Genomic DNA, 26,741 nt, shown 5'->3' with positions numbered 1-26,741 from the left:
ATAACATTCACTAAAGATTAAAAGCATGTAAAGAATTCCTCTGGTTTATGCTATTTCCACAATATGCACTGTGGGTCTGTTCATTAGCTTACTTTATGAAGTGCAGCAGCAGATCTGTGACAAATTTGGCAGATTTAACTATGGGACTTCCTGGTTCATTGAACGTCTGTGTATTATATTCGATATACCGAACTTCCCACATAAGTGAAGAAAGTCGCCTTTGAAATAAAGAACACATGCGTATCACAGAAAAAATAACTTTTGAAATTTTGTTCAAAATATGTAAAGACCTGGAAACGAAGAGTGATGTTCAGTGTTGTACAAGCAAACTTCTGATAACCCTTCCTCTCTGTCCCTCCCACATCCCCAAAATCTCCTAAAGACAGTCGCTTCTGGAACAATTATCGGGATACACATTTCTCAAAGTAGGGCTAAATTAATAATATGGACAAATTGTCAGAAATATAAAACCATCCTGACAAGGAGGAAAAAAATGAGAACTTAATACATGACTGCTTCAGTCAAGGCAGGCGCAAACTGGATTATAGTACCTACCTACTTCCTGCTTTTGACCGCTAGGTGGAGTCATTACATATTTAGATTTTAATGGATCAGATTGGGGACAGGTTTTCCATAACTGGGGCACCACCACGGAGGGAGCCTTCGCTCTGGTAGCTGCCCACCTTATCTCAGATGGCAGCAGCACTCACAGCAGGCCCTCCACTGCAAATGTATAGGTACATATATCTGCATACGGCAGCCCTACAATTATCCTGGGTCCAAGCCATAAAGAGTTTTAAAGATCAATGCCCACATTCTGAATTAGTCCCAGAAAAGGACCAGAAAACAGTGCAGCTGGCCTAGAGAAAAGAGATCACAGAATACTGTGTTGGTTGGTTCTGGTTCCTTGGGTTATGACAGGAGGCTCAAAGAGATAAAATTATGAGCTTTTAATCAAAAATACCTCCTGTAGGCTTCCTTTTAAGCGGTTCCAAGAGGAACAGCAGCTTTAACGTAAGTTCTTGCTCAGTTAGAAAAACAGTTAAGAAAAGCAGGGACCCATAAGCCATTTAGGATTTCCTTTAGACAAGAGGCAATCCACATCAAGGCACAGTGGGCTGGAGCATTGCAAGATTTAACCATAGGACAAGAAAGTCTTATACAACAGTTTGACATTTCATTGTACATCACAGTAATTGATCTGTGCTATACACAGCTCAGCTAGAAGCAAAAGCTGCCCAGGAAATTACCCTAACATATATAAAAGCACAAACATTTCTGGAAACACCAACAATAAAATAAACTTAAAACAAACCTGTAAAACCTATTTTCCAGCCTCTGTTTAATTGTACTAAGATCAGTAGGATATGCAACGACAGTGCAATACATTGGATAAGCTTGGAAATCCACAGGAGCCACAAAAGCAGAAGCAATATCTAAACACAAAACAAAGATGTCATTACTACATTAGTGTTAGGGAAGCAATTTTCTTAATGTGCAGCAGTAATTTGAGTGAGAGAGTGCCTAGCTAAAGAGGGAATTCTACAAGTCTTTCAATAAGAATGTGAAGTAGAAGTGACTTTTTTTTTACTTGTAAGGTACTGAATATTTGTATTCTATGACCAACACACACAAAAATATTTTCTCCAAAGTCCATCTCATGCATGCCATTTTCCGGCATAGAAATGATTGCCACAGATGAAGTGGACTGAAAAACTTGAATTTCAGTATGTGCTTTGAGAAGAATTTTAATACAGAAGGCCAAATTAAAAATATGCAGGAATGTGAGACTATCTTAATGGATAGAAATGATAAAAAACACTTTTTCCCCCTTCTTTCACATTACCTAAAGTCATCAGCTGGTTTATCCCTGATATTATTCTTTCACATTCATCATCACGAGTCCTGGAACCCCACTCTCCTTCCAAAGGCTTGTAGATTAATGATCTGCTTTCAATATTAGTTAAAGGAACACTAGTTCCAAGCTCCTCTGGAAACACAGCTGAAAGAGACACAAAATGAACATAATAGCTGATATAATTATCCTTGCAACTTAAGAAATTGCATATCTATTTTTTTTAAAAAACAACATAATGGTATAAACAATTCACAGCCCACTATTGTTTTTAACAGCAACTAACTGATTGTGGAATATTATAAATGCATTTGGAAGAAAAACAAATACTTATTTCTGCATTACAGAGCATCTTCCATTATTAACATACTTACACAGAGTCATAGCTAGCTAGGATTATTTTTATTTATTTTTTTGTTTAAAGAATGAAATGAAATAATCTATCCTTAAGGGATTGGACTGAGTTAGATGGATGAAAGGCTATATACATTTGAGCTACACATCTACATTTTTAATATATCTAATTACTTTTACAGTATTGAAAATTTTCTTGATTGAGGTCAGCATGTAAATGAATTCATCTCCATGTCACACAAATATAATGATAAACATTCTTGTTAACCAGTCTGGAGTATGGCATTAAGAATTTAGGATTTCTAAGGAAGAGCTAAAATGAGATCCAACTAAAATTAGACTCTTAAGTAGCTAAGTTTGAAGAATAATGTTAGAAGGCGCAAAAGAAACTTATGGTTAGGGGAAATTATGTCTCTCCTAGCACTAGGGTACACTAAAGCATTTTGTAAACCACTAAACCACTTTGTAACCTTGACAATTCCAACATTTAACAGTCAAAGCTTTTCTTTATAAAAGTAGAGGCTGTTCCATATAGCAAGCGGTTTATCAAGTTTCTACTTTTCTTCTCACTGCAGTCAACATGGCAAGTGATCAGCATTCCTTCCACCTTTGGAGCTATGGAGATGGGTAGGGTACATTCTTGAGGTTGCATAGTGATTCCTGCCCCTTTTCCAAGCTCCAAGGTTGGAAGCAAGGCAGAAAGTTATTTAGTTGCTCTGTTGATGAGGTGACTAGCACTTCTTGCCTCTTGCCTTTTCTCTCTTCCTGTTCGTAATGAATTGTGAATTGTTTACATTGATGGAGATTCTTTAAATTAAGTATTTTAATGTTATTTGTATTTTATAGGAAATGACATGTACAGCAATGTATTGCTGGTGTTTATTTAGAATAGAATAGAATTTTATTATTATGGTCACAGACCAGTTCCGGGTCACTTACAATATCAGTTCCAGGTCACTTACAATTTCCCTTTGTTTTTCCTACTTTTCTGTGAATTGCTTTTGGGTGTACTTATATAGAAGAACAGACTACAAATATAGTGACTGACTGAAAGTTGTATCCAAAAGCGTTGCTGAGCAGACAGATTTCCATCAGTGGAACAGGAAGGAATCCCCGTCTCCCTTGCAGCTCTTATCCAATCAGGTCTGGAGGGTTGGGGACCCAAATAGCTTGCCAAGTGCCGCTGTCTCCATACAGATATTTCAAGTGATCACCAACACCAAAGTGGGAGATTTTTGGCCCTCCAAGCATTTAACTACAGCTCACATCAGCCAAAGCAACCATGGCCAATGGCTAACGTTAATGTGAGTTGTAGTTCAGCTGAACATTTGAAGGGCCAGAGGTTCCCACACCTGACCTACATAAACAAATTAACTGGGACAGAGTCTTCATTCTTCCACTTTACCACTCATGAGTAGAAGCAATCATCATAATACTTCTAAAGTGTTAAATTTAATCAATTTATATATCAATATCTGAACTTAACAGAGTAAGGATTTATTACAGTGAATCCAGCAGTATTATGAACTCTGACCTTGGGAATTCACCCCAGCAATGCAATGGAAGGACAAGTTTTGGAGTCTTTGCAAAATGTTTGCTTCCAAGTAGTTTAACAACAAAATTTTGTATCAATTTCTGAAAACCAGGCAACCAAAATGCAATGTTCAATTTTCTTAAAACAGGTAACGAGTTAGTTCACAGACATTTTATTAATGTAATAAAGAAATTGATTTGTTTTCCCTTCTTTTATAGCATAATCAGCTTAACTTCTTTATAGTTCATCACATACGTACATAGTAAGTTCTGTCTCCTTTCTGTACATCTAGGGGAAAGTAGACACATACCATTGTTTGGTATAGGCTCCATATCCCAAGGACTCATTTTCTCAGCATCTCCATTGTCCCAACTTCAAGAGAGAGAGAGAAAATTACAATCAAGTTAAAGTTACTATTACTTATCTGAATATGTAGATGAGCAACACTTTACCCCAAAAATATTTTCAACAAAATGCAGGTAGAAAACGTACCAGCTAATGATTAAACACACATGAGGTTAAAAACCAAAAGAGAAAAATAAAACCCCATGTATAAAGCAAAAGCTACTAACCAGACATTGTAGCACTGAAACAAGCTGTCAGGATAATCAGGCTGAAGAGGTTCTTGGCTTTCTATTGTTCCAAACCACCAAGCATCATCAATTACTGATCTAAATCGGTCACCTGGACAAGAATACAAAGTCACGTCTTTACTCCAGAAGGGGTAGAACTGTATCTTAACAGTTTCTTATAATCATGACCAATATTATTAGAGGTTGCTTTTGCCAACTATTGAACAAACAAGAAGATGCAACACCCTGACAACTTTCCATTAGCAGGACTGCATAAAGCTTCAGCACTCTAATGACACCATTACAACCAGATAAGCTTGACAAAAGAAGATTCATTTCAGCGGGCTGCAAAATACTCCCAAAGGTAAGATGCCACAGAGGCTCTTTGTTATTAAAGAGGTCTGTGTCACATCCTCTAATCTCATGTTGAGACTGTATGACAGAGGCAGTCAGTTTCCAGATATAAAGAAGGCAGCCATAAATTTGGCCCATATTCCTTCCTCCTACTACAGCATTGCTTTTCTCAACATCTAAGACATGAACAGCTCAAAAACAGATCTGAATCCTGCATGTGGGGTTTAGCCAGCTCTGTTCACCTGGCTTAGAGGGCGAGGGCTGATTCCTCTCCATTCAGTCCTCTCTCCCCTCCCCTCTATGTGATCAGTACTGACAGCACTAACTATCTGTTCAGCAGACACTGTTGGTCCAGGGATAAAAGATGGGCCCTGAAATCCCGTTTTTTGACTTACAATTACAGGAGAAGACAAGGCAGACAATAGTTTATTCATTCAGAACATACTCCTAAAAATATACTAAAACAAAAATGTTTAAATTCTCTTCAGGGTTTTTGTTTGTTTGTTTTTTAGTTTTTCATACCCAACTGTATTGCAAAAGTAATATTGATTTCGAATGTTATCTATGTTAGTATTACTAATCAATACTAAAATTGATTAGTATTGTCAAGAAATAAAAGCTGGATAAAAGCCATGTTGCCACAGTTTTCTGCCTTGACCTAGTCAGCTCAGCTTTTACCTTCCTTAGAAAAGTAAACACAAAATTGGGAAAATACATTAAGTCTGGCATCTCTAGTTCAAAGCAGAAAACTGAGCAGGTTTGAGTAAATAATCCGTATTTATATTTAATGCTCAGAATTATAATTAACACCTCCCAAAATTACTGATACAGTGATTGTATTAAAGGTACTTACCTATGTTCCAGCGTCTGTGTTTTGCATCATCAAACTGCTGCCTTAAGACTAGGAAATCTATAACATCTGGCATGTCATGATACCTGGATATAACCAAAATAAGACAAAAATATTAAGAAAGGTGTTTGCTATTTCATAGCCAAAAATATTTGAGAACATATCAATGCCAAGTAAAGATTTAGTAGACATTGTAGAAGAACTTCAGTGCCCCGCCCCACAAAAACACTAAGGGATAAAGTAGAAGTCTGGTAGGAGACCAAATTAACACTGAATTGCTGGGAAGTTGGGGGGGGGGGCTGATTAAAATGAGGCACGCACACAGAAGTATAGCCCATTATTGCTCTCTTATCTTATCTTCTCTTGACTTCTATTTTCAACAGGTAAAAGAAAGGGAAGAAGGAATTTCTTAAAAAGCTCAAAGCGATGAATATTTGAAAGTTACTTAGGAAGCCCTTTTAAGCTTCATTTATAAGGACCTTTTAATTTAGATCCACTGCAAGCATATTACAAACACTTATTTAGCAACAAATATTATAACAGCTGTATGTGAACAGTGGTCCTTACTTCATTGTAAAAGATCCTCCGGTCAATTTACCAGTATCTGGGTCAAGAAAAGCAAGTTTAAGGCAGCAAAGTGTAGGTAGCCCAACTTCATATTTTATTCCAACTATTTTCATGAGTTCTTGTTCCTGATGGAGACCAAAAGAAAAGTCTTGCATTCAATATACTAAGCAAACACAACAGAAAGAGTTAACATATGACAGCAAAAGTAGTCTGGGAGTTCTAAGCTTTATAATATATTTCCTTGTATTTTGAAGTAAAATGGAGTCTACCTTTTAGTAATTTTTTTATGTCTTTAATGCTGTACATTACTTCAGTGTCTTAAGGCGGTAGAGAATGTGATTCAAATACTACAGTACATGAGAGGGGGCTGAGGAGAAGGCAATGTGGTCTATAAATTATACAGAAACTTAATATGCAACCATTATACAAAAACATAAGAAAGAGGATTATGCTAACAGCCACTCTTCATTTGGCAATATATTTATCCTTTGCTGTCATGACCACAAAACATTGAAATTGCACTCAACTTACAAGAAGTTAGGAACAGTCAATGGCAGCAAGGGATGGAGGGAAATGCACACAAGACAGGAGAGGGTCAAGGATAAAGAATGCCACCTTGCCATGGTTTGTTTTAGAGGACAACCTACGTATGCCTACAAAGTAATAAATCCTTCTGAGTTTAGGGGAGTTACTCCAAGATAAACACATACAGAAATTAAAGGGGGAAACAGAAGAGATATACCCGTAGTTCCATCTTATGCCATGGCTGTTTCTTCGGATTAATGCTATATATTTTGTTCTTCTTTGCCATTAAAACATACGCTTCATGGCCTTGTCGGAAATAATATACCTTAAGAATAGAAGAGAGACTTTTTTTTAAAAAAATGCCACCTTACTTGATGTGTGAAAAAGTTGGTGATTCAAAAACATTAAATGTCTAGATATTTTTCTTGAAATTCTCTTCTTTTTAAAACTTGGAAGTCCATTTACCCAGCCGCATAACTTATACTTAAATAACAGAGGACATGCAATTTGTCATTTCTACTTCCTGACCAGTGGCCACCTCTTCCCTTACCTCATTTTCACTGTTCCAGTCATGTCCTCTGCTACAATTCTGTTTCTACTCCCGCTAGCCTTTTCCTTTTTAAACACAACAGCCAGACAGCATTCCATGGCTACTGAGCATGCTCCTCTATCGCTGGGGGTTTTGATGGTGAGGGTCCTTTAAAATTCTCCCCCCTATATGATTCTTTGCACTTCTGCAGACATAGGAATTCCTCCAAGCCTGTTGCTACTTCTGCAGGAATGGTGCTGTTTTAACTATCTAAGCCACTGTACTCACACCAGAATATAAGACACAGAGAACAAGCATGGCTCTGCAACAAAGTGTTATAGCATGGCAAATTCTGTTAAGGGTTCCAGCTACTGCATTCTACTCTCTCCCCTCTCCTCATTTTTATTCCACAACATTCACGCAGAATTCCATGGGCACTAAATATACTGCTCTTATTGTGCTGCTTTTGTTTTTACCATCCATGGGGGGTGTGAGGTAGACAACTGGCGCCCAATCCTGGCAACAATAAAAGCTCAAAGTTTTTCATAAATGTCCAGAGGCAGCCCTCTTCCATCCCTGAGGACATTTAAAATAAGCTTTTCAGTGTGAACCATAAATAGCCTGTGTAAACAATGGGACAGTGAAATGATTCTCTCTACCTTTTTCATATATGTGTTTTTTCCTTCTATCCTCACCTGCTCTCAGCAAGCACCTGTAAGGTTTTTATACATTTATGAAATGTGTACATTTTGGGTTCTACTTAGCTTACAATAGCAAAATAGTCATGCTATGCGTTTCTCATTATTGTGCATAATATGAAACCAGTGAAGTGGCTAATAAGGCTCGCAGCTATATTCAAAAGCAAAATTCAACACTAATAATCAGTTTAAACATTTTGAAGCTTTTTAATACACCACAGTGCAAGTTTATAACATTCAGTTAAAAAAAAAGGTAAGAACCCCAGGACAGTTAAAGGCGACTATGGGGTGCAGCGCTCATCTCACTTCAGGCCAAGGAGCCAGCGTTTCTCCAGACAGCTTTCCAGGTCATGTAGCCAGCATGACTACACCACTTCTGGCACAACAGGACACCGTGACGTGCCAGAGCACACAGAAACACCATTTCCCTTCCTGCCACAGCAGTACCTATTTATCTACTCGCACTGGTATGCTTTCAATCTGCTAGGTTGGCAGAAGCTGGGATAGAGCAACAATCTCCATCATGTGAATTCAAACCGCTAACCTTCCGACAGGCAAGCCCAAGAGGCTTAGTGGCTTAGACCATAGCATTAAGGTAAAGGTAAGGTAAAGGTACCCCTGCCCGTACGGGCCAGTCTTGACAGACTCTAGGGTTGTGCGCCCATCTCACTCAAGAGGCCGGGGGCCAGCGCTGTCCGGAGACACTTCCGGGTCACGTGGCCAGCGTGACATCGCTGCTCTGGCGAGCCAGAGCCGCACACGGAAACGCCGTTTACCTTCCCGCTAGTAAGCGGTCCCTATTTATCTACTTGCACCCGAGGGTGCTTTCGAACTGCTAGGTTGGCAGGCGCTGGGACCGAACAACGGGAGCGCGCCCCGCCGCGGGGATTCGAACCGCCGACCTTTCGATCGGCAAGCCCTAGGCGCTGAGGCTTTTACCCACAGCGCCACCCGCGTCCCTGCAGACCATAGCATTACCCGCTCCTATTTTTTAACATTAGAATAAGATAACACCTGGAATTTTATTTATTACATCCATTTTTCATCTAAGGAACTCAAGGTGGCATACAGGGCTCTTTGTCTCCCCATCTTATCCCAACAACCACCTGATGGGGAAGTATGCAGCAGGCCTAAGGTCACCCAGCAAACTTCACAGCTGAGTGGAAATTTTGAACCTTTCTCTCCCAAATCCTACTCTGACACTCAAACCATTGTAGCACTTGAGCTCTCCTAAACAAAACAGTTTTCCAGTTTCAGAGCAAAAGGACTGATTCAGTTTATGGTGTGATGCTGAAACACCATGCCCTCTTGCCATGGCTACAGGCCCACTGGAATCCACACACCAGCAAAACTTTGGGGGGAAACCTAAGCTCAGATATGCCTGCCAGAATTGTGATATTCCATAAATATGGTCCCTACAATCAACAAGCACACCACACCTATATTTCCTTCTGGCTGACCCAGTTTTTTAGGCTGAAAATTGTTGGAGAATCAAAGACTAGACAATCCTGTAAGGTAGAATGTTTTCTCCCACACCACGTTTTCCCTTCTCTGCCAAGAATCTACTGTACACAGTAACAAGTCTTACTAACTTTATAGAGAGCAGATCAGTCTAATTTCTTATCCTGAAGGCCCTATTATACTGGGTGTAAATCTAAGGGTTGTTGGATGCCCCTCCCTTACGCCACCAGAGAAAAATGTTTCTGTAATAGAAGCAATAATGAACTGAGTAAATTTGCTTTCGGTACCTGACATTTGGCACTATATATAGATGGTGTGAGCTAGTTGAATTTATCAATAACTCTACCCAACCAAAATTTCTGCACTATAACAAAAGAGGGGTTATTGGCAACTCTAATGATGGCTCCCATAAAAGCAGCTCTCAAAAAGCTCTGCCCCAGCAGCCTGCCAAGGGAGAAGAAATAAGGGAGGGGGAAAATGTTCTCTTAAATCTGCACACCTCACCACTGCAATGATTTGCAAGGTTCACACATCTTGTAGACTGAAGAGTATACAGGCCTAAGAGACAAGCATCTCATATATAGTTTTTCCTTCTCTATGAATTGCATTGCATTCCTCTTATACTGTTTGCACCCCGGTGTCTGAATCACTCAACAGTGACAAGTAGAGATAACTGGTATTTTAAAAACAAGCACCACTGTTCTGGGTTATTCCAGTGTTCTGCTTTGTTTTTGTTTTCATTACTCTGAAAATAGACTAATACAATAAAACAAGAATACATAGACAGAGCAGAGAATAAAGGGAGAAAAATAATTTTTTAAACGTACCTCATCTCCCATTTGTGGTACAAATGGGCATCGGCGAGGAACAAGGTCTGTGATCCACACAGAAGGCAGCCATTCTTCCAATGTCAAGCCATTTTCTGCTAACACTCCCACAGCCAACCTCTAAAAGAACCCCCCCCCCAATAAATCTGAATTAATCTCTAGGATATTTTATTTAAAAAACAACAACTGTATTTGAGGCATCATTAGAAGTCTAAAGAATTACTGAAAAATATATTTAATTTGAAATATTTTGGTTAGCCATCCTGGGGGGGGAAACAAAATAGGAGAATGTTTGTAACAGGAGCACACCTGACACACCCCTTGTCTACATAAGACTCCCACCACGGGCCCTGCTTCTTATGCTAGACTGTGATAGAACTCTGAAAATGAAAGATTGTGTATTTACTAGCACATCTGTTCCTGTGTGTGCATGGAGGGTATATATTGCCTGGACCATGGGAAGGCACAAGTGGGTGGGTGCTTTGTGGGAAGCCTACTGTAAGGCAACTCAACCACTTCTGCTATACCTCAATTTGCAGTTCATTTGCTTCATCCCATTGATCCACTGGTTGCCACTAAGAATCGACCCAGACACTATCTGCATAATTTAGCTCTGTTGCAAGATTCAGTTCTCATTATGATTCTAAGCATAGTGGAACCCTGGGAGCTAACTTTTTTCGATGGGTGGATATATAGAAAGGTGCAGAGATGAAGAAACAGCTCTCTGTAATGCAGAGAGAATCTTCTTATTGCATACAAAATTGTTATTTATAGAATCTGTATTTTCTAACTATCCAGTTTGAAATAAATTCAATTGTGTGGTTTGGGAAACCACCCAAAATGTTTTTCATTAATTTAAAAAATGTCCAAATGCAATGCTGCTCTAGCTACACTGTTCTCTCTCACGCTATGCAGCCATTAACAGCAACTACGGTCTGGAAAGGATTCCAGGAGGGAGAGGGGGAAAGGGAAAGCTTATGTTAAGTGGCTGATCCTTTTCCAGCTCAGCTGCTTGTTTGTTTGTTTTAAGTACATGGTTTTCAATGTGTCCATTCTTTTTCCTTAATGTTTGGAGTTGCTTTGAGGAATACAGTTGGAAAGTAGAAAGCAAGTCTATTAGAATATAAACACACAGTATCAAAATCTTCTATAAGCTTGAATTTACCTTGGTTGTGCTCATATCCACATTATTAAAATAAAGCCTAATTGAGGTCTTCAAAGTAAATTTTCAAAAGATAGTCACCATCTTCACATCCTTACTGCAGAGTATGATTTTTACCAACTGCTATTTTTTAATGGTGGGTCCCCACAATTTTAATGAAAAGAATTAGTGAAGCCATGAAGATTGAAGCAGTGGGACCAGTAAATGGAGATTAGATACATTGCAAGTTGTCTCCTATCTGATATATAGACCAACCCTGCAATTCAGTCTCTGGTTTGGAAATCGGAAGCTTCTGCTTTAAATTAAGCACAATTTAGCCTTCATCCAAACTCAGTTGTGGTTAATCTTAACTATACTATAGTTAGTGAAAACAAGCCAGCTTCATAAATCAATTTGGTTCATTTTCACTAATCATACCTAAGACTAACTGCCATTTGTCCTGGTTTGGATGTCATGAGAAGCTACAGTTAGCCTGGATAGCTCAGTTGGTTAGAACATGGTGCTGATAATGTCAAGGTTGCAAGTCTGATTCCCATATGGGAGAGCTGCATATTCCTGCATTGCAGGGGGTTGGACTGAGGCTTGGGCAAATAACATTAAATCATATTGAGTAATTTTCTGTTAGAAAATAGATATAAATATTCTACACACAAACACACCATAGTTTAGCATTATATGTGAAACAGGTTAGGATTTTGCCATTCAAGGGATGGCAGTCCCCGCCCCCACACACAGGTACTCAGGATCCTGTACAATCAATCAGCAAGTAGGCAACTGCTGCAGAAAAACATTGGCTCGGATCCAAACATACATCTATGAACAGAACAGAATTTACTTTCAAATCACAGAGCTTTCCTGCCTCCCCATTCCCTTTATGCATTCTGCTACTTCAGAAATCTGCTCTGGGATTGGGAGGCCCTAATGAACAGTGTGGGATATGGTACAGAGGGCTACAAATAGAGAAGGGGTTTTACAGAAATGTCCTTCTTTCTTACAGGAACAGAGGAGCAACTTGAGATCCAAAACAATATCTGGAAAAGCCCTACAAAGTAGTAGAAAACGCAGAAGAAATACAGGAATACAACCAGGGTGGTTGTTCCAAGTCCCCAAACAGCTTTTATGTGGCTGTCCTCTATGACAATGGATTAACATAAAAGCATTCCACAGGTGAATGATTTAAAAAAAAAAAAAAAAGGTGCATTCAAAATGCACAAGGAGGACAGGTACCATCACTACATTTAATCTGAATGAAAGTCACACTGCATGAGAACAAAACCACTCTACTAATGGATTGGATCAAAGAGATTCTCTTCTGTTGATTCCTTTCCTGTGTATTTAACACATGCAAGACTTCAAAACTCTTGCAAAGTAAAAAAAGAAAGTAGCACTTTCAAGTTCAGAAACATGTAAGTACATTAATGTAGTGTGGTGGGTGCCTTAAAATTATAACTGCCATTCATAGGGATCAATATTGACAACAATTAAAGAAACATTACTGCTAATCAGAATAATGTTTATATTAGCTAATATTCTACTACTATAATACAACCTTTTGCTTTCTCTCTTTGGGTTTCCTTTTCTTTGGTGATGTTGGACCATCTTTGTATTCAGTATCTTTTTTTCTTTCCTTTCTGATTTGCTTTTGCCTCTGTTTTTCAGGACCTTCCTCATCTTCTGAGCTGCTTTCTGCTTTCTTAGTCTTAATTTTAGGAACTTTCTTTGGTGGTTGCAGATTAATTCCAGCATCTGCTGTCCAGTCTGAATAATCACTAGAACAGTCACTAGAAGAAATAACAAACCAATAATAAATTTACACAAGCTTAACACACACAAAAATAACTTTCCAGCCAGGACTTAAAATCTAGAGAGCTACACTGGCTCCCAGTATGTTTCTGAGCACAATTCAAAGTGTTGGTGCTGACCTTTAAAGCCCTAAATGGCTTCAGCCCAGTATACCTGAAGGAGCATCTCCACCCCATTGTTCTGCCCGGACACTGAGGTCCAGCGCCGAGGGCCTTCTGGTGGTTGCCTCGCTGCGAGAAGCCAAGTTACAGGGAACCAGGCAGAGGGCCTTCTCGGTAGTGGCACCCACCCTGTGGAACGCCCTTCCACCAAATGTCAAAGAGAACAACACCAACCAGACTTTTAGAAGACATCTGAAGGCAGCCCTGTTTAGGGAAGCTTTTAATGTTTAACAGACCACTGTATTTTAATATTTTGTCGGAAGCCGCTCAGAGTGGCTGGGGAATACCTGCCAGATGGGCGGGGTATAAATAATGATGATGATGATGCTAAGAAGATTTAAGTGTTTCCTACCCCACCTTTACTAGAACTAGAATTGATTGACTCTACATGCGTTTCCTGAATGGATCGCTAAAGGATGAACATAATCCTAAGCATAAAAACAGGTATACAAGAGTAGAATGTATTTTTAAAATAAAAACTACCAAATTATGAAACTTTCCTTAAATATTCCAATTAACATATATTTAATCTTATTTCCAATATAGTGGTTATCTTTGGTTTCCAAATACAACTATAAGCTTGAAAAAATAGATTATTGCTACTTATAGTTAACATTTACTGTACTTAAAGTAACATTTCTAATGTTTTAAAATTTCCTGTTTTCTAGTTTATACTAACCAGGTTCAGGTTACCATTCTGTGTAATACATGAAATCAGTCACTTGCAAAACTGCAGAACTACTTTTCCAATCTCCTTAAATATACTTCTGCTATTAAACATTTAAGAATAATTGTCCTACTGAACGCCTCAAAAAATAGGCCCATGAAGTACTGTTTTTAATCACTGTTACACTTCCTCTTCTGTTATTTAAATGATTTCTTACATTTTGTATACAGACTTTGCAAAAATATCAGTACAGAATACTTTTTTGACAAATTTCCAGTTCCTTCATTTACTTAAACTAAAGTTATCCTCTAGACCAAAATATATTTATGCATGTTTCTTCAATGTCTATCTTAAACTATTCAAGCTACAGGAAACCCATTCTCAGTGTTCAAGTTTTGCTTTAGCTTAGACAGGAAAATCTTATAGACTATAGCTGGGACCTACAAATACATGAACTATATATGCAAGGGATATAGGACTGCTACCCTAGAGCATCTTACTACCTTGAGAGTGGGTTTCAAAGTATGGAAGAGACTGGTGCTTAAAAGGGGATGATGAAAATCCCCTGTGCATGTACAGCAGCTTGGATCCCAGCCTAAGTATTTTATTTTCTTCTTTGTCTCTTTCTTTTCTTTTCTTTTCTTTTCTTTTCTTTTCTCTTTCTTTCTTTCTTTTGCATTCCATAACTGTTTGTTAATCCATCTTTTCTTAATCTCATTGTTTTTATTTTTTTCCCTTTTTAAATTTCTTTCTTTCCTTTATGCTATATATATAGAGAGTGTGTGTGTGTGTGTGTGTGTGTGTACACGTGCATTTAACAACCTTTATGGACCTTTATATTCAGTCTCTTACCTAGAGCTGCCATCACTGTGCCATGCTTTCCTCTCGTCTTCAGATGTTCCTCCACTTGCAACAACTACTTCTCCCTCCTAAAAGCAAGGGAATATAATGTTTGTTTATAACTAGTAATACATACTAGAATATAATATCTATCCACATAATACAAACATCATATACTATATATATGTGTGTGTGTGTCCAATAATATTTCTTCTAAGAAATATTAGTTGGGTTTGGTCTAGACTTGTCCCCTGTGAGCAAAGGGCTCCTTCTGTTCACAAAGGCAGAATCAGCTTCCAGCAGAGGTCCCTTTCTTGTAGATCCCTCTCCAATTTTCATCTACTGCTCCCTGCACTCCCCCACCCACATGCTGTTTCCTGGAAGAGGGGCCTGGCTGCCGGGCATGATGAACAGGAGCCCTCCACACTGCAGCACTGCCTTGCTAAAGCAAGTATGTCAGTTTTGATGCATGCAACTTAAATGTCACACAAAAATGTTGACCCACCACCAACATAAACCTGAATGAATGCTACTGTCACCGTCCCATAAAATATAATTCAGTGTCTTACTTCAGAGGAACTGCTTCCTTTTTCCGCATCTTCATTTGGCCTGGCAGTTTCTTCCAGTGCATATCTAGTACGGTAGTTATGTTGGTTGGCCTGTTGCTTTTTTGAATCACCAACATCTAACAGATGATCATGAGAATGATTCTAGGAAGACACAAAATGGCCATTACAAGAAGATACACAAGAAGTCACTGTTCCCAAATTCTTTTTGATGAACAATCTTAACATGTAGATTGAATTTTTGAACAGATTTAACTTTATATGGTTTTTATGATATAGAAGATCGGGATGAAGCAACTGCAACATTTTATCCAAGTATACAAAAGTAGGGTTGTGCTTGGAGCAACTGATCCAGCTCACATACTGCTACAACATCCTAGGGTATGCTGAGTTTTTCAACTTTAAAATTAAAAAAAAAATGAGAGGTACTATAAAGTGGTAACACGACTTGGGAATTCAAAAATATTTTTGTTCAATTAATATAATATAGTTTTGCTTGGTAAGTAAAATGTGTGTAGAATTGCACAGAAATCAGTAAAAATAATTTCCAAGTACTTGTAGTTATATTATATATTAATATTATTTAGCATTCACATTTAGTTTACATTTTCAGAAAGTAAAATTAAAATTATTTGGTTTTCCAAAAGCAATTTATGTGCTTCTTCATCAAAAAAAACCCCAGATTTGAATTCCTCACACCCAAAAGCATATTTTAAAGACCCGCCCCCCTGATAGAAAAAAAAACCACCCCTAAAAAGCCATGCCCTACTATCCCATATACCCTCAGCTTTCCCGAAGATCTGCCTTGCTATGGTTGAAATCCTGATCTACCTTATATCAGACTTCTATCCCAATTATATTTGAGTCTACCCAGCAATAATTCCTACTGATTGCAATAAGGCTTAGTTACAAGTAATTCTGTTTAGGGCTGCACCTTTCATGAGGGACTGCATTAGAGACAATGGTTCACTGCTTACCTTAGGTAAAGATGGTATTTTATTCTCTCTAGGAACATGAGGGATAATGTGTTTTCTTTTCTCTTCTGACCTGTATAACTTGATTTCTTCTTCTCCCTTTGCTGTTCTCCATTCCTCCTGCCTACTACAAAAGAGAAATTTAGATACTAATGTGCACGTATTTTACAGTATAATTCTACATGCAGTAGAATTACAAGGTCCATGCCAATTCCTGGAGAAGAGGCCATGTGCCCACACACTTCAATATGTTCCATGTTTGACAACGTAGGACTCCAAAGTATATATGCCAGCATAAATCAACAACTCCTTCTGCAGTTTTAAAATAGCATACCAAAAATTTTAATCCCCTCAAAAGGTGAAAAAGATGATAGATCTGTACACACATTTATTCATATTCACAAAACTGAACAATTTTGTAATGAACATTTTAGAGTCCTAAAATGTTAAGTCCAAGGAATGCACACCCACTTCTGGCTCACAGAATTAACCCACATTTTAAATGTGGTGATTTTTTCCCTGTGTCATAAAGATGAACTTTTAACAGTACCATAGAATATCTCTTTCTGCAAATTGAATAGATACAGTAAAAGATAAAGAATGATTAATTCAAGGCTAGATGTTCAGGACCCTAATGGTGCAGATTCTCCCGCACCAACATGGGTAATAATTTTTTTTTGTTTTAAAGGTGACCACTAAGGGCATAATAGATATACTCCAGGCACAGCAAGTGAAAGAAGAGATTCTGTATCTGCAGCCATTCCTCCAATAATAAATTTGAGAACACTGCTTGTTATATGGACTTAAAGAAAAGCAAAAGCATCCTGTGAAGACTGATACCAGTTTGGGGCTTTTAAATGAAATATGTACAGATAACTTCCAAGGTTAATTGTAAGCCTAGCTATTCAAACTTAGCAACTTGATACCAAGATACTTGAATTTACCTAGCTACTCCTGTTGACAGCTCTGGTACCACAACCCTTCGACTCCATGCCACTAGGTCTCTCTCAGTAGCTATCTCACTTCTTGGTGCATTGCTATGCATCTGCCGCACTCCTTCAATCTGTCCACTGCGTCTTAACCCCACATTTGGTGGTGAATGTACCTCAGAGGTAGAGTTTACAGAGCCTTTGAAATGAAAAACAATATTTTCAGAGACAGTTCTGAGGGAATCTGATGCATAAAATTAATGGCTTAGAACCTAATTCCTGTGAACAAACTCACTCACAGCATGTTACTGCTGGCAGAAAGGGGGATTTTCACAATTTCCCCATCTCCCCACAGCCCAGCTCAAAAGTTGGCTACAGAGATTTGGGACCCACCCCCACCCCCCACAACAGTGTGAAAAGTGGCACTGAAAGCCATAGAGGGTATCAGGAAAAAACACCGTCCCAGCTCCAAGAGCCTTTGCTGAAACTGAACCCCTTCCACAGAAAGAGTATTTGTTCTGTTCACAGAAATACAACTCAGGATTCCAGGCAAGACAATTACATGTAGATTAAAAATACAACTTCTAAATATAGTTAGGTAGCTTGGCAATATAAATTAACCACCCTTATAAAGCACTACTGTAAGTCCACTATATTCAACTAATTTAGGCTGTAAACTGTGAAATGGGTGCCACTATTGCCTTCTTCAGGTGTTACAATGATTGAAGTGAACACATGGAGGGAGCCAGCAGAAATTAGCACCCTACTTCTACTGCCCCCTTTAGAGGGTGAAAATATGAAGCAGGGAACCTCCTTGTACAAGGAGGCTCCCCACACAATGCAAATTCTTATTTTCCAGGGATATAAAATGAATGGGGAACCTTCGTGAGCAGAAGGCTCCCTGCTTCAAACAGTCACCCTTTGCAAGATGGAGTGTAACCGAAATGGCAACACGGCATGAGACTTGAGTGCTCATCCCTACTACCCTCCTCATGAGTTCACTCCACTCCTTATTTTAATGTCTGAAGACAGCTTACGTAACTCCCTTAAGCTTTCCTGCTAGTTGCAATTTGATGAAGTTCCTTGGTTTATAAACAAATACATTTTATTACTAGAAAATGATGAGAGACATTATTATTGTGCTCAAGTGCCCCCTTTCTATAAATGCGATATACTGAATGGAGGCAAGTCAGATCCTGCTTATTTGGCTATTTAAATAAGGAGCTATTTTACCCCGGCCAACTCTGTTAGTGTTGCTAGTTCCAGCCTCTCCTGATCGCCTTTGATCTTGCTCTTGTTGAAGTCTCTGTATCATGCTGTCCAAGGGGCTAACTTGCTGACTCAAAACCTGGTTCAGTCCTATGAAAAGCAGAATTTGAATTTAGTTCTTCAGCTGATCCATAATTTCTCAATGTATTAGAAGTATTGGAATATTAGAAAGTGATTCCCCTTTGCATTAAAGGTAGCTGGAGGTTATGAACGTGACATTGCCCCTTTATTAGTGATCATTAAGAGAGCATAAATAATGCTGGAAAATAATTAACATTATCTCATTGCTTTTCCCATATGCACATCACTCTGTGGATTTATAGTCTGGTAACAGTGCTAAGACATCTTCCTTGGAAATCCTGTTGAATACTGCATACTCAAATAAAACTTCAAAAGCCCATGTCAAGTTGAAATTGTTGATACCTGAAGAAGTTACCCCCATCTGGGGAATAAGTTGCTCCTCTCTACAGTTTTCACGTCCGGGAACTAATCTCTGGTATCTTGATGGATGAGGGTTACCGTCAACATCAACTAAAAATGGTGGAGGCATGAGGTGTGGTGCTTGTTGTGTCTGTTCATCCAATACAAAGTTGTTGGCATCACGGATGAGAGGCCGATAATCACTGTGAAAGAACATCTGATCTGCAATCTGTAAATAAATCAAATTTTAAATTATAGACAAAACTAGTATTTCATTGTTATTTGCAGCTCTTTCCTATTATTATTTTAAGAGTCAACTTCAGAAGAGCCATAAAGCACTAGCAAGCTACAGAAACACTTGTGTTCCAGATACTCCTGCATTTATGTAGCTTTTCCGATTTCCTATTTAAATAGCTTTTCCTATTTGTACCTAAATAGGAAAAGCTATTTAAATAGGAAATAGGAAAAGCTACATAAATGCAGGAGTATCTGGATATAAACCAGAGTCAGTTTGGATGGCCATGGTAAATTATAGATCCTGTACAAAAGCTACAACTGAAACAAATTTAAGCTGTTTTCTGCACAATACCTTGTCATATTTGCTACTGGAGCCAAATCCAAAGATCAGAAGATGACCGTGAGAGTCTGTACAGGCAAAATGCTGGCCATCAGGAGAACACTTGCAGTCAAACACTGCCCCATGTCCTTGTCCTTCAATCTAAAATACAACAACACACAATATCAACAAACTTCTAACCAAAATTGTCATTTTATTTTCAAACACATGACAAACCTATTTTTAAAAGGAAATATGCTGTTAGATGAAAATTACATTCAGCGTGGTTTATTTTTTTATATCACTTGTAAGCAAAGTCCGATATACCATTCATTAAACAATACTACATTTCCTGCCTTCTGACATTTTAAGAAAAAATATAAGGTTACTCAATTAAGTTTACACTGTCTTTCATATAGTTATTCTTAAGGAGGATATACATTTTCCTCCACTATATTTTCAATAAAGACAAAGCTGTAATCCTAATATTCTATTGCTAGGAAGCAAGTCTCATTTGAAGATACTTCTAAGTAAACATGTTTAGGATCAGGCTATTACTGTAACTATCATTAAAAGCTGCAATAAAAATTAGTTTACAACATGGGAACAAAAGTATTTGACAGGTGCCCTTTGGTCTCATTTCATGACTAAGTGCTAAATTAGTTCTTGGCCCTTCTTGCAAACCACAATGAATTCTGTTTATTTAAAGCACTTGCCCAATTGTTGCCACTGCAATAAGGATATTTGAACTAGTTGCTTTTTACTTTCAACCTGAACACTGCATTTGATTGATTGCAACTCATATAAAGAACTGCAAATATTTTTAAAAAGAATTTACCTGATACTCATTTTCAGGTTTTCCACTTCCATTAATCCAGAACAAATGGGTTTTTGTTTTTCCCTGAAACCTGTCAACCAAGCACAGGTGACCAATCACCACTCTGAACTTTCATGCCCTATGTTCTCTACCAATATTCCCAGTTGCAAAATAATTTCAGTGGCACTTAAGCACAAAACACTTTCACCTAACCATGGCAAGGCAAGCGAGGAAATGGGGTTCCCTTCCACAAATAAGAGCTAGCTGAACCTTGCATTCTCTGAAGAAAGAGAATGATACTTTCATGCCCTATGTTCTCTACCAATATTCCCAGTTGCAAAATAATTTCAGTGGCACTTAAGCGCAAAACACTTTCACCTAACCATGGCAAGGCAAGCGAGGAAATGGGGTTCCCTTCCACAAATAAGAGCTAGCTGAACCTTGCATTCTCTGAAGAAAGAGAATGATTAATAGTCCTATTTCTCATCGAGAAAATAAGGTACAGAGGTTGTCTTGATTAGTGTATACAGCATAGCGGGCCCAGAGATTATGGTGTAACTCCATGCTCTTCAAAATTCTAGATGTGCTTCAGAATCAGTAAACAAGAAGTCATAGTAATAAACATATTACCTGACAGTAAATTCCATTTAGTTCAAATAGAATTTACTTCCAAACAACAGGACCAAAGAGATGGAGAAAAGCATTTACTATTCTATCCTAAAAAGAGTCAAAGAAGGGGTTGTTGAATAGGATAAGCAACCTTTATTAAAGATAGCTACATAAATTTTGTATCAACTCAAACTCTCTAATGGCACAATTTTTAGTCTTTGATATCAAAGGGAAAGGAGGTTGGACCCTTTGTATCATGGGAAGAGAGGAAGTTCCACAGCACAAGCTCAAAAATGCATTTGTGCTAACAATGCCTGCGATGGATACAGCCTTGTCTCTCACGTCAGTTGCTATTCAAATGTTCAGTGCTATAAGACTTACAAGTTTGTCTACGAATCTGTTAAACAGAATTAGTTTACGTAGAAAAGTCATCTGACTACCAGTTTAGTAGTTTTTCTTAACACAACATTCAGAGCCTGATCCTATACATGTTTACTTGAAAGAAAGTCCTGATTTCAACAGGATGTAATCCCCAATAAGGGGAATCTAATTAATAGTGCAGGCTTAGGGTTGGAAAAGTGGCAGATGCTGAAAAGGTGTGCTGGAAGTACTGAACAGCAGTAGAGATGTGAAATACTTAATTTTAAAATTAAGACTAGATTTTCAACAACCTGGGTAGTCGTCTGCTACACTTAACAGCAAAATGGTGTGTGATAACCACAACTACTAAAGGAAGCACCCTAAAAGATCACGAGGCAACTCATTGGTTTGCACTGGCTCAGTTTTATCTATTCTTTTATACAACACTATCTTCAGCAAGAGACAACAACTGAAAAATGCAAGGGATTTACTGAATGAGCATGAGATGTGGAATAATCACGAGTATCACAAACCTTAATCTCTGCTTGATTTACAGTTTACAAGAACCCATTTGCTCTGAATTAGTAGATAGTATCATACTATCCAAAGAGAGTCTAGGCAAAAAGAATTCAATTATAACATTTCAATAAATCTCAAGTGCTCTTTTAAAGTTGGATTTCACCATAGAGTTTAGAAATGAGCAATATTAGTATGTGAAGGATTCCCCTTAATTGTCATGTTCAAAGCAGCAGCTGTATACAAATAATGTTCCTGTTACAAGGGATAAAGGAAGTGGTCCCAATTCCTTCATACAGCAATTTTATAAATAGCTATTGGCAAAGAATAACTGTTCCAGGCAACTGGACCACAGCCACATTCAGATGATCATACTTCTACTAAATAAACAAAGATATCAACAACCCCTTTGTCAGTGTACACAGCCCCTTCATGCGAGCCATAATTAAACCAGGAAATACCAAAACAATAATTGCTTCTTGCTTTGTCTGAACTGGGAAACTATGACTACCAGTTTCAGAACAACCCAGGATCTTAAGCCATGTTCTGAATTAGATTTATGATCCTGGTTTGTTCCAAAGCTGGTAACCACCATTTCCCAGTTTGCACAGAATAGAAAACTATGTTTAGTGTCCGTTTTGCATTTAGGCACAGCAAGAAGGGAAGAGCACGTGAACATGGCCAAAAGGCTCATTTGTATCTTGGTCCATTGAGCAGGTAAGCATCTTAGTGAGCTTCTTTGTTCATCTGGTACAGTCGTACCTTGGTTTTTGAACAGCTTAGTTCTCAAACATTTTGGCTCCTGAACGCCGCAAACCTAGAAATGACTGTTCAGGTTTGCGAACTATTTTTGGAAGCCCAACGTCCAACGGGACTTCCGTGGCTTCCAATTGGCTGCAAGAGCTTCCTGCAGCCAATCAGAAGCCGTGGGTTAGAAGTCGAACCAACTTCCGGAACAGATTCCGTTCGACTTCCAAGGTACGACTGTATATACCTTCTTGGTATGACTGAATGCAATGAATGACATGAGACCAACTCATTTCAACATGCTATCTTGTACACTACATTTCCATTTGCAAGATTGGCCGGAGGCCCAGTTTACTTAATGATATCAGGAAAATAAGCTGTGGCTCCCTCCTCTTTGCACTCCTCACTTCCAATATCATAGCAAATGTTTCCTGTTACACCTCAACTCAGAAACGCTGGTTTAATTTCTGCTTAATGATCTAGTTATAGCACCATGTCACCCACATCAATCTGCACATTTGTGCTGTTACATGCGATCATCACCAGCCCCTAAACCTCTATGAACTCCACCAGGGGATACTGCTCTTCATTCTCTTTCTATAAAATAAATTTAATCTAATCTTTCAAGTCATGTTCAAGGTGTTCCTAAATTACTTACGTTTGCCCAAACCTGATCCAACTATGGACCAGATTTGGACAGACTAGTGATGGGCTGACACAACATCATCAAACAATCCTGACTGAAAAAATTCCTCAAGTGATGAATAGGTGTTCCAGCTGAGATGTAACTGTGATAATGAATAAAATGGATCTACACCATATTCTTGGTTTCAGATTTAACTGACTAAGCAGCAATTAGTTTTTAAATCACCTATCCAATGTACATGCATTAATAAGTCTAGAAAAATGTAAAGTATCAGCACACTAGTGTTTACATTACTAATCTGTCTGTATTATGTATGCATCTATAATAAGTATATACCACATACTTGATTTCAATTGTTAAAGGAAAAATGAGCTTCTATAACATTTTTTATATAAGTAACCAAATTATTTACCATGTTGAAGTAAGATCGGATCTTTACTCCCTTTGTCAAATCCCATACTATGACATTTCCATCATGGCCAGCAGAGAAGAGAACTCTAGGATCAAAGGGGTGACTCTCAAGTACAAATACCTCATCCTCGTGACCCTGATATTTAAAAAAGAATAGAAAACAAATTAACTAAACTGAACATGTTAAATCCAATCCAATTTGGAGTAAGTAAGTTGGAGTGTAGCAAGTTCTAAGCATTCCCTTAGCCAAATCCCATACAATGACATTTTCATCATGGCCATGATGAGATTCCTTACCATTTCAAAGAATCCTGATTTAGCATTATGTAAAAACCAGGAATCCTGTTATAAAGTTGGCTTATTTAGCAACTAATAATAGATTCTTATATATTATTATGAAATCCATATTTTTTTGAAACTGAGAGTGATCTCAGAAGCAGTTTTCTTCCTGGCCATACAAAAAGTGGATGAAATAGAGAGGCACTCACTGAAGCTCAACTACATAACACTAAACCATAGTTTAGTATTACATGCAAACCAGCCCATTAGGATCTATAATATTTCCAACACTTCCACCCTCCAAAAATTTGTTCTCCTATCTTGCATGATCAATATTTTAAATTATCTGAAACAATTAAAAATATATATACAACAGAAGAATTTCAGTAGGAAGGCACAGCAATCCTATAGAAAGAGGAATGTTACTTTATTTTCCTTACCATAAGGACATGAATAAGTTGCCCAGTAAAAGAGTTCCAGACTTTCAAAGTCATGTTATTAACTGCAGTAATAACGGAGTTGTCATGACGGTCCCAAGCCACCATTGTAACTTTCAGTTTTGTGATTTTGTCTTCTACTCCTTGTAAAGTTTGTCTACAATTAATGAACAAAACAGCATATAAAAATGTTAATCAGAAAACTGTCAGAATTTCAGGAGTGCAAAGATCATTTTTAGAGATTTGGTCAACTTGAAAGTTGTCATGATCCTTTCACACACTAGGTACTAGATGCAAAGAGACTGCACAATAAAGCTGAACATTAAAAAACCACAGGTGGCTGAAAATTATCCTGAGAACTAGGATTACAATGATCATATATGCATAAAATCCAAAATTCTACTAACTTATCCAACACTTCAATCTCCCAGGACATTCTATATAAGATCTTAAAGTAGCTGTCTTACTGCAAAAGAATTTTAGACATATACTTGAAAGAGAAGTTGCTGAGTTACAACTCATTACCAAACTAAAAACTATGGAGATACCTGGTCTGAATAGAGATATTGGATTCATGTCCTATTATACATTCTAAATCTAATTTTGGTCATCTATCCCTTTAAAAATCCCTTGCCCTTCTCTGTGGAACCAACTGCTATCAGTAACAGTCATCAACAGTTATAAGGTTGCAGCGACCTCTGCTTCAGAGTATCTGAAGAAGTGTGTATACACACAAAAGCTCATACCTAGAAAGCTTATACTTAGTTGGTCTTTAAAGGGCTACTGGAATTATTATTTTTTAAAAAAAATAAATACGTAAAAATTCTTTGAAGGACGGCCTTAAGACAAAAAGACTTGATTCTCTTAAGGGAGTTCTTTTTGGATCATCTTAATAATTTTTTTTAATCTTTCATCTTGTTATTTATTATCCAACAATATTCATTCTTCATTCCTTTTACATTCTTAGTTGAATCAGAACATTTGTCCACAATCCCTACTATTGTGGTATGGATGGAGCCCTCACTGATTTCTAAGTGGCACTTGTCCTGTCTCCCCTGCCCTTCCTTTCCTGTTTTGTTTCCGACAGACTCCTAAATATTTCATGCCTCAGCTACTCCTAACCACATACTCAACATACTCAAGATCAAAATGGCTTACCCTGCAGGCCGAGTAGCCATATCTAACAAAATACTCTTCCACTCCCTTCTCTTGAACATCCAGATGCGTGCTGTGCCATCACGACTTCCACTGACAAATCTAACAAAGAGAAAAATGCCTTTAATTGTCTTTCACAAGCAAAACGGTTTTTTGCAATGCTTTCTCTACAGATTTCACAAAAGATCATATTGCAATCTAGTAATACTTTTAAGTGCACTAGTCTATTTATGGTTTCTTGAATTCTTGACTAACAGCGTTAGATGGAATCTGCAGGACATACACAAAGTGCTGTGTAACAAGAACAATACTGCAATCCTATACACGCCTACTCAGAAGTAGACCAATGCTCAGCAAAGTCCAATGGATTTACTGGGACTTACTCCCAGGGAAATGTGCTTAGGATTGCAGCCCAACTTTTATTACCCAACAACCTGAGCCTAATGCCAAAGCTTCCACCCTATACAATCTGAAGCAGGGGAAGTCAATGCTGGTGCCCTCTAGGTGCTGTTGGACTACAGCTGCCATTGGATTCAGGCAGCACAGGTAATGGTCAGGCACCAAGCAAAAAAGGCACTAAGGAGAATTGTTGGGTAACACAGCTGGAAGAGAGGAATCATGTAGAGGCAGAACAGAAGCCTGCAGAACACAAGGTCAGGATTATGCAAGAGAGCTTTTTTTAAAAAAAACAACAACACCTCACATGGGGATGGAACAAATATTTTTAAAAGCATTTTTCCCTCCCTAGTATATATTTTATCTTCTAAGGGCAGCTCACTATGTTTGCCAAACCCACCTATCCACCTCCGATCACCTTGCCAAAACCATCCCCTCCTGTTACTCCTTATCAAAACCATTCTCCCCCTGCTCACCAGCACACACACCCTTTCAGCTTGCCAAATCCTTAGGCCATGGGTGGGAAATGATTTTGGTTCCATAGGGGTCAAATTTGATAGGCATTCCTTATGATATACACAAATGGTTAAGTTGCTTACCGATTACTAGTGTTAGAAAACTGAATGCTGTCCACTTTGTCCTGTGTGAACAAGAAAAAAATTAACATCATGACTATAAGATGCCAAAGCACTTCAAACAAATAGCTAAGCAATTTTGAGGAGGTATTTACAGTATGAAACTCCAACTCTGATATCTTCTCTGGCTGACCTGATCCAAAGTAATAAACCCTAATGATGTGATCTGTACTTCCAGTGGCCAGAAACATTCCACCTAAAGAAAACAAAAAGTACCATCATCATCATCATAATATTCTACTTCTCAATTTGACAATCTT

At 38.1% G+C, this 26,741-nt stretch overlaps 1 protein-coding gene and 1 long non-coding RNA gene across 7 annotated transcripts in view; one reads left to right on the top strand and one right to left on the bottom strand.

Moving 5' to 3' along the window:
* Positions 1-26,741, top strand: part of LOC309529966 — a 154,444-nt gene that overhangs the window by 5,399 nt on the left and 122,304 nt on the right. The window lies entirely within an intron of this gene.
* Positions 1-26,741, bottom strand: part of PHIP (PHIP subunit of CUL4-Ring ligase complex) — a 63,150-nt gene that overhangs the window by 14,076 nt on the left and 22,333 nt on the right. For 3 of the 6 annotated variants that reach the window (XM_082218161.1, XM_082218163.1, XM_082218164.1), the window contains exons 11-32: positions 26,577-26,677; positions 26,446-26,486; positions 25,454-25,552; positions 24,299-24,452; positions 23,581-23,715; positions 19,507-19,635; positions 18,921-19,146; positions 18,462-18,587; positions 17,244-17,427; positions 16,303-16,426; positions 15,329-15,469; positions 14,772-14,848; positions 12,838-13,069; positions 10,127-10,246; positions 6,829-6,936; positions 6,087-6,211; positions 5,523-5,605; positions 4,316-4,427; positions 4,003-4,115; positions 1,847-2,002; positions 1,316-1,436; positions 93-218 (exon numbers count right to left, since the gene is read on the bottom strand). In XM_082218161.1, coding sequence (XP_082074287.1) covers positions 93-218; positions 1,316-1,436; positions 1,847-2,002; positions 4,003-4,115; positions 4,316-4,427; positions 5,523-5,605; positions 6,087-6,211; positions 6,829-6,936; positions 10,127-10,246; positions 12,838-13,069; positions 14,772-14,848; positions 15,329-15,469; positions 16,303-16,426; positions 17,244-17,427; positions 18,462-18,587; positions 18,921-19,146; positions 19,507-19,635; positions 23,581-23,715; positions 24,299-24,452; positions 25,454-25,552; positions 26,446-26,486; positions 26,577-26,677 — 2,833 coding nt within the window. Of the gene's footprint in view, positions 1-92; positions 219-1,315; positions 1,437-1,846; positions 2,003-4,002; positions 4,116-4,315; positions 4,428-5,522; positions 5,606-6,086; positions 6,212-6,828; positions 6,937-10,126; positions 10,247-12,837; positions 13,070-14,771; positions 14,849-15,328; positions 15,470-16,302; positions 16,427-17,243; positions 17,428-18,461; positions 18,588-18,920; positions 19,147-19,506; positions 19,636-23,580; positions 23,716-24,298; positions 24,453-25,453; positions 25,553-26,445; positions 26,678-26,741 lie in introns of all 6 variants that reach the window. The other 3 variants (XM_082218165.1, XM_082218162.1, XM_082218160.1) reach the window with 3 other exon arrangements.

The sequence above is a fragment of the Podarcis vaucheri genome (genome assembly GCF_965113315.1).
Source record: "Podarcis vaucheri genome assembly, chromosome: 3".
Taxonomy (NCBI): domain Eukaryota; kingdom Metazoa; phylum Chordata; class Lepidosauria; order Squamata; family Lacertidae; genus Podarcis; species Podarcis vaucheri.
Note: the sequence above shows the minus strand (reverse complement) of the source record. Positions and strands in the feature narration are given on the sequence as shown.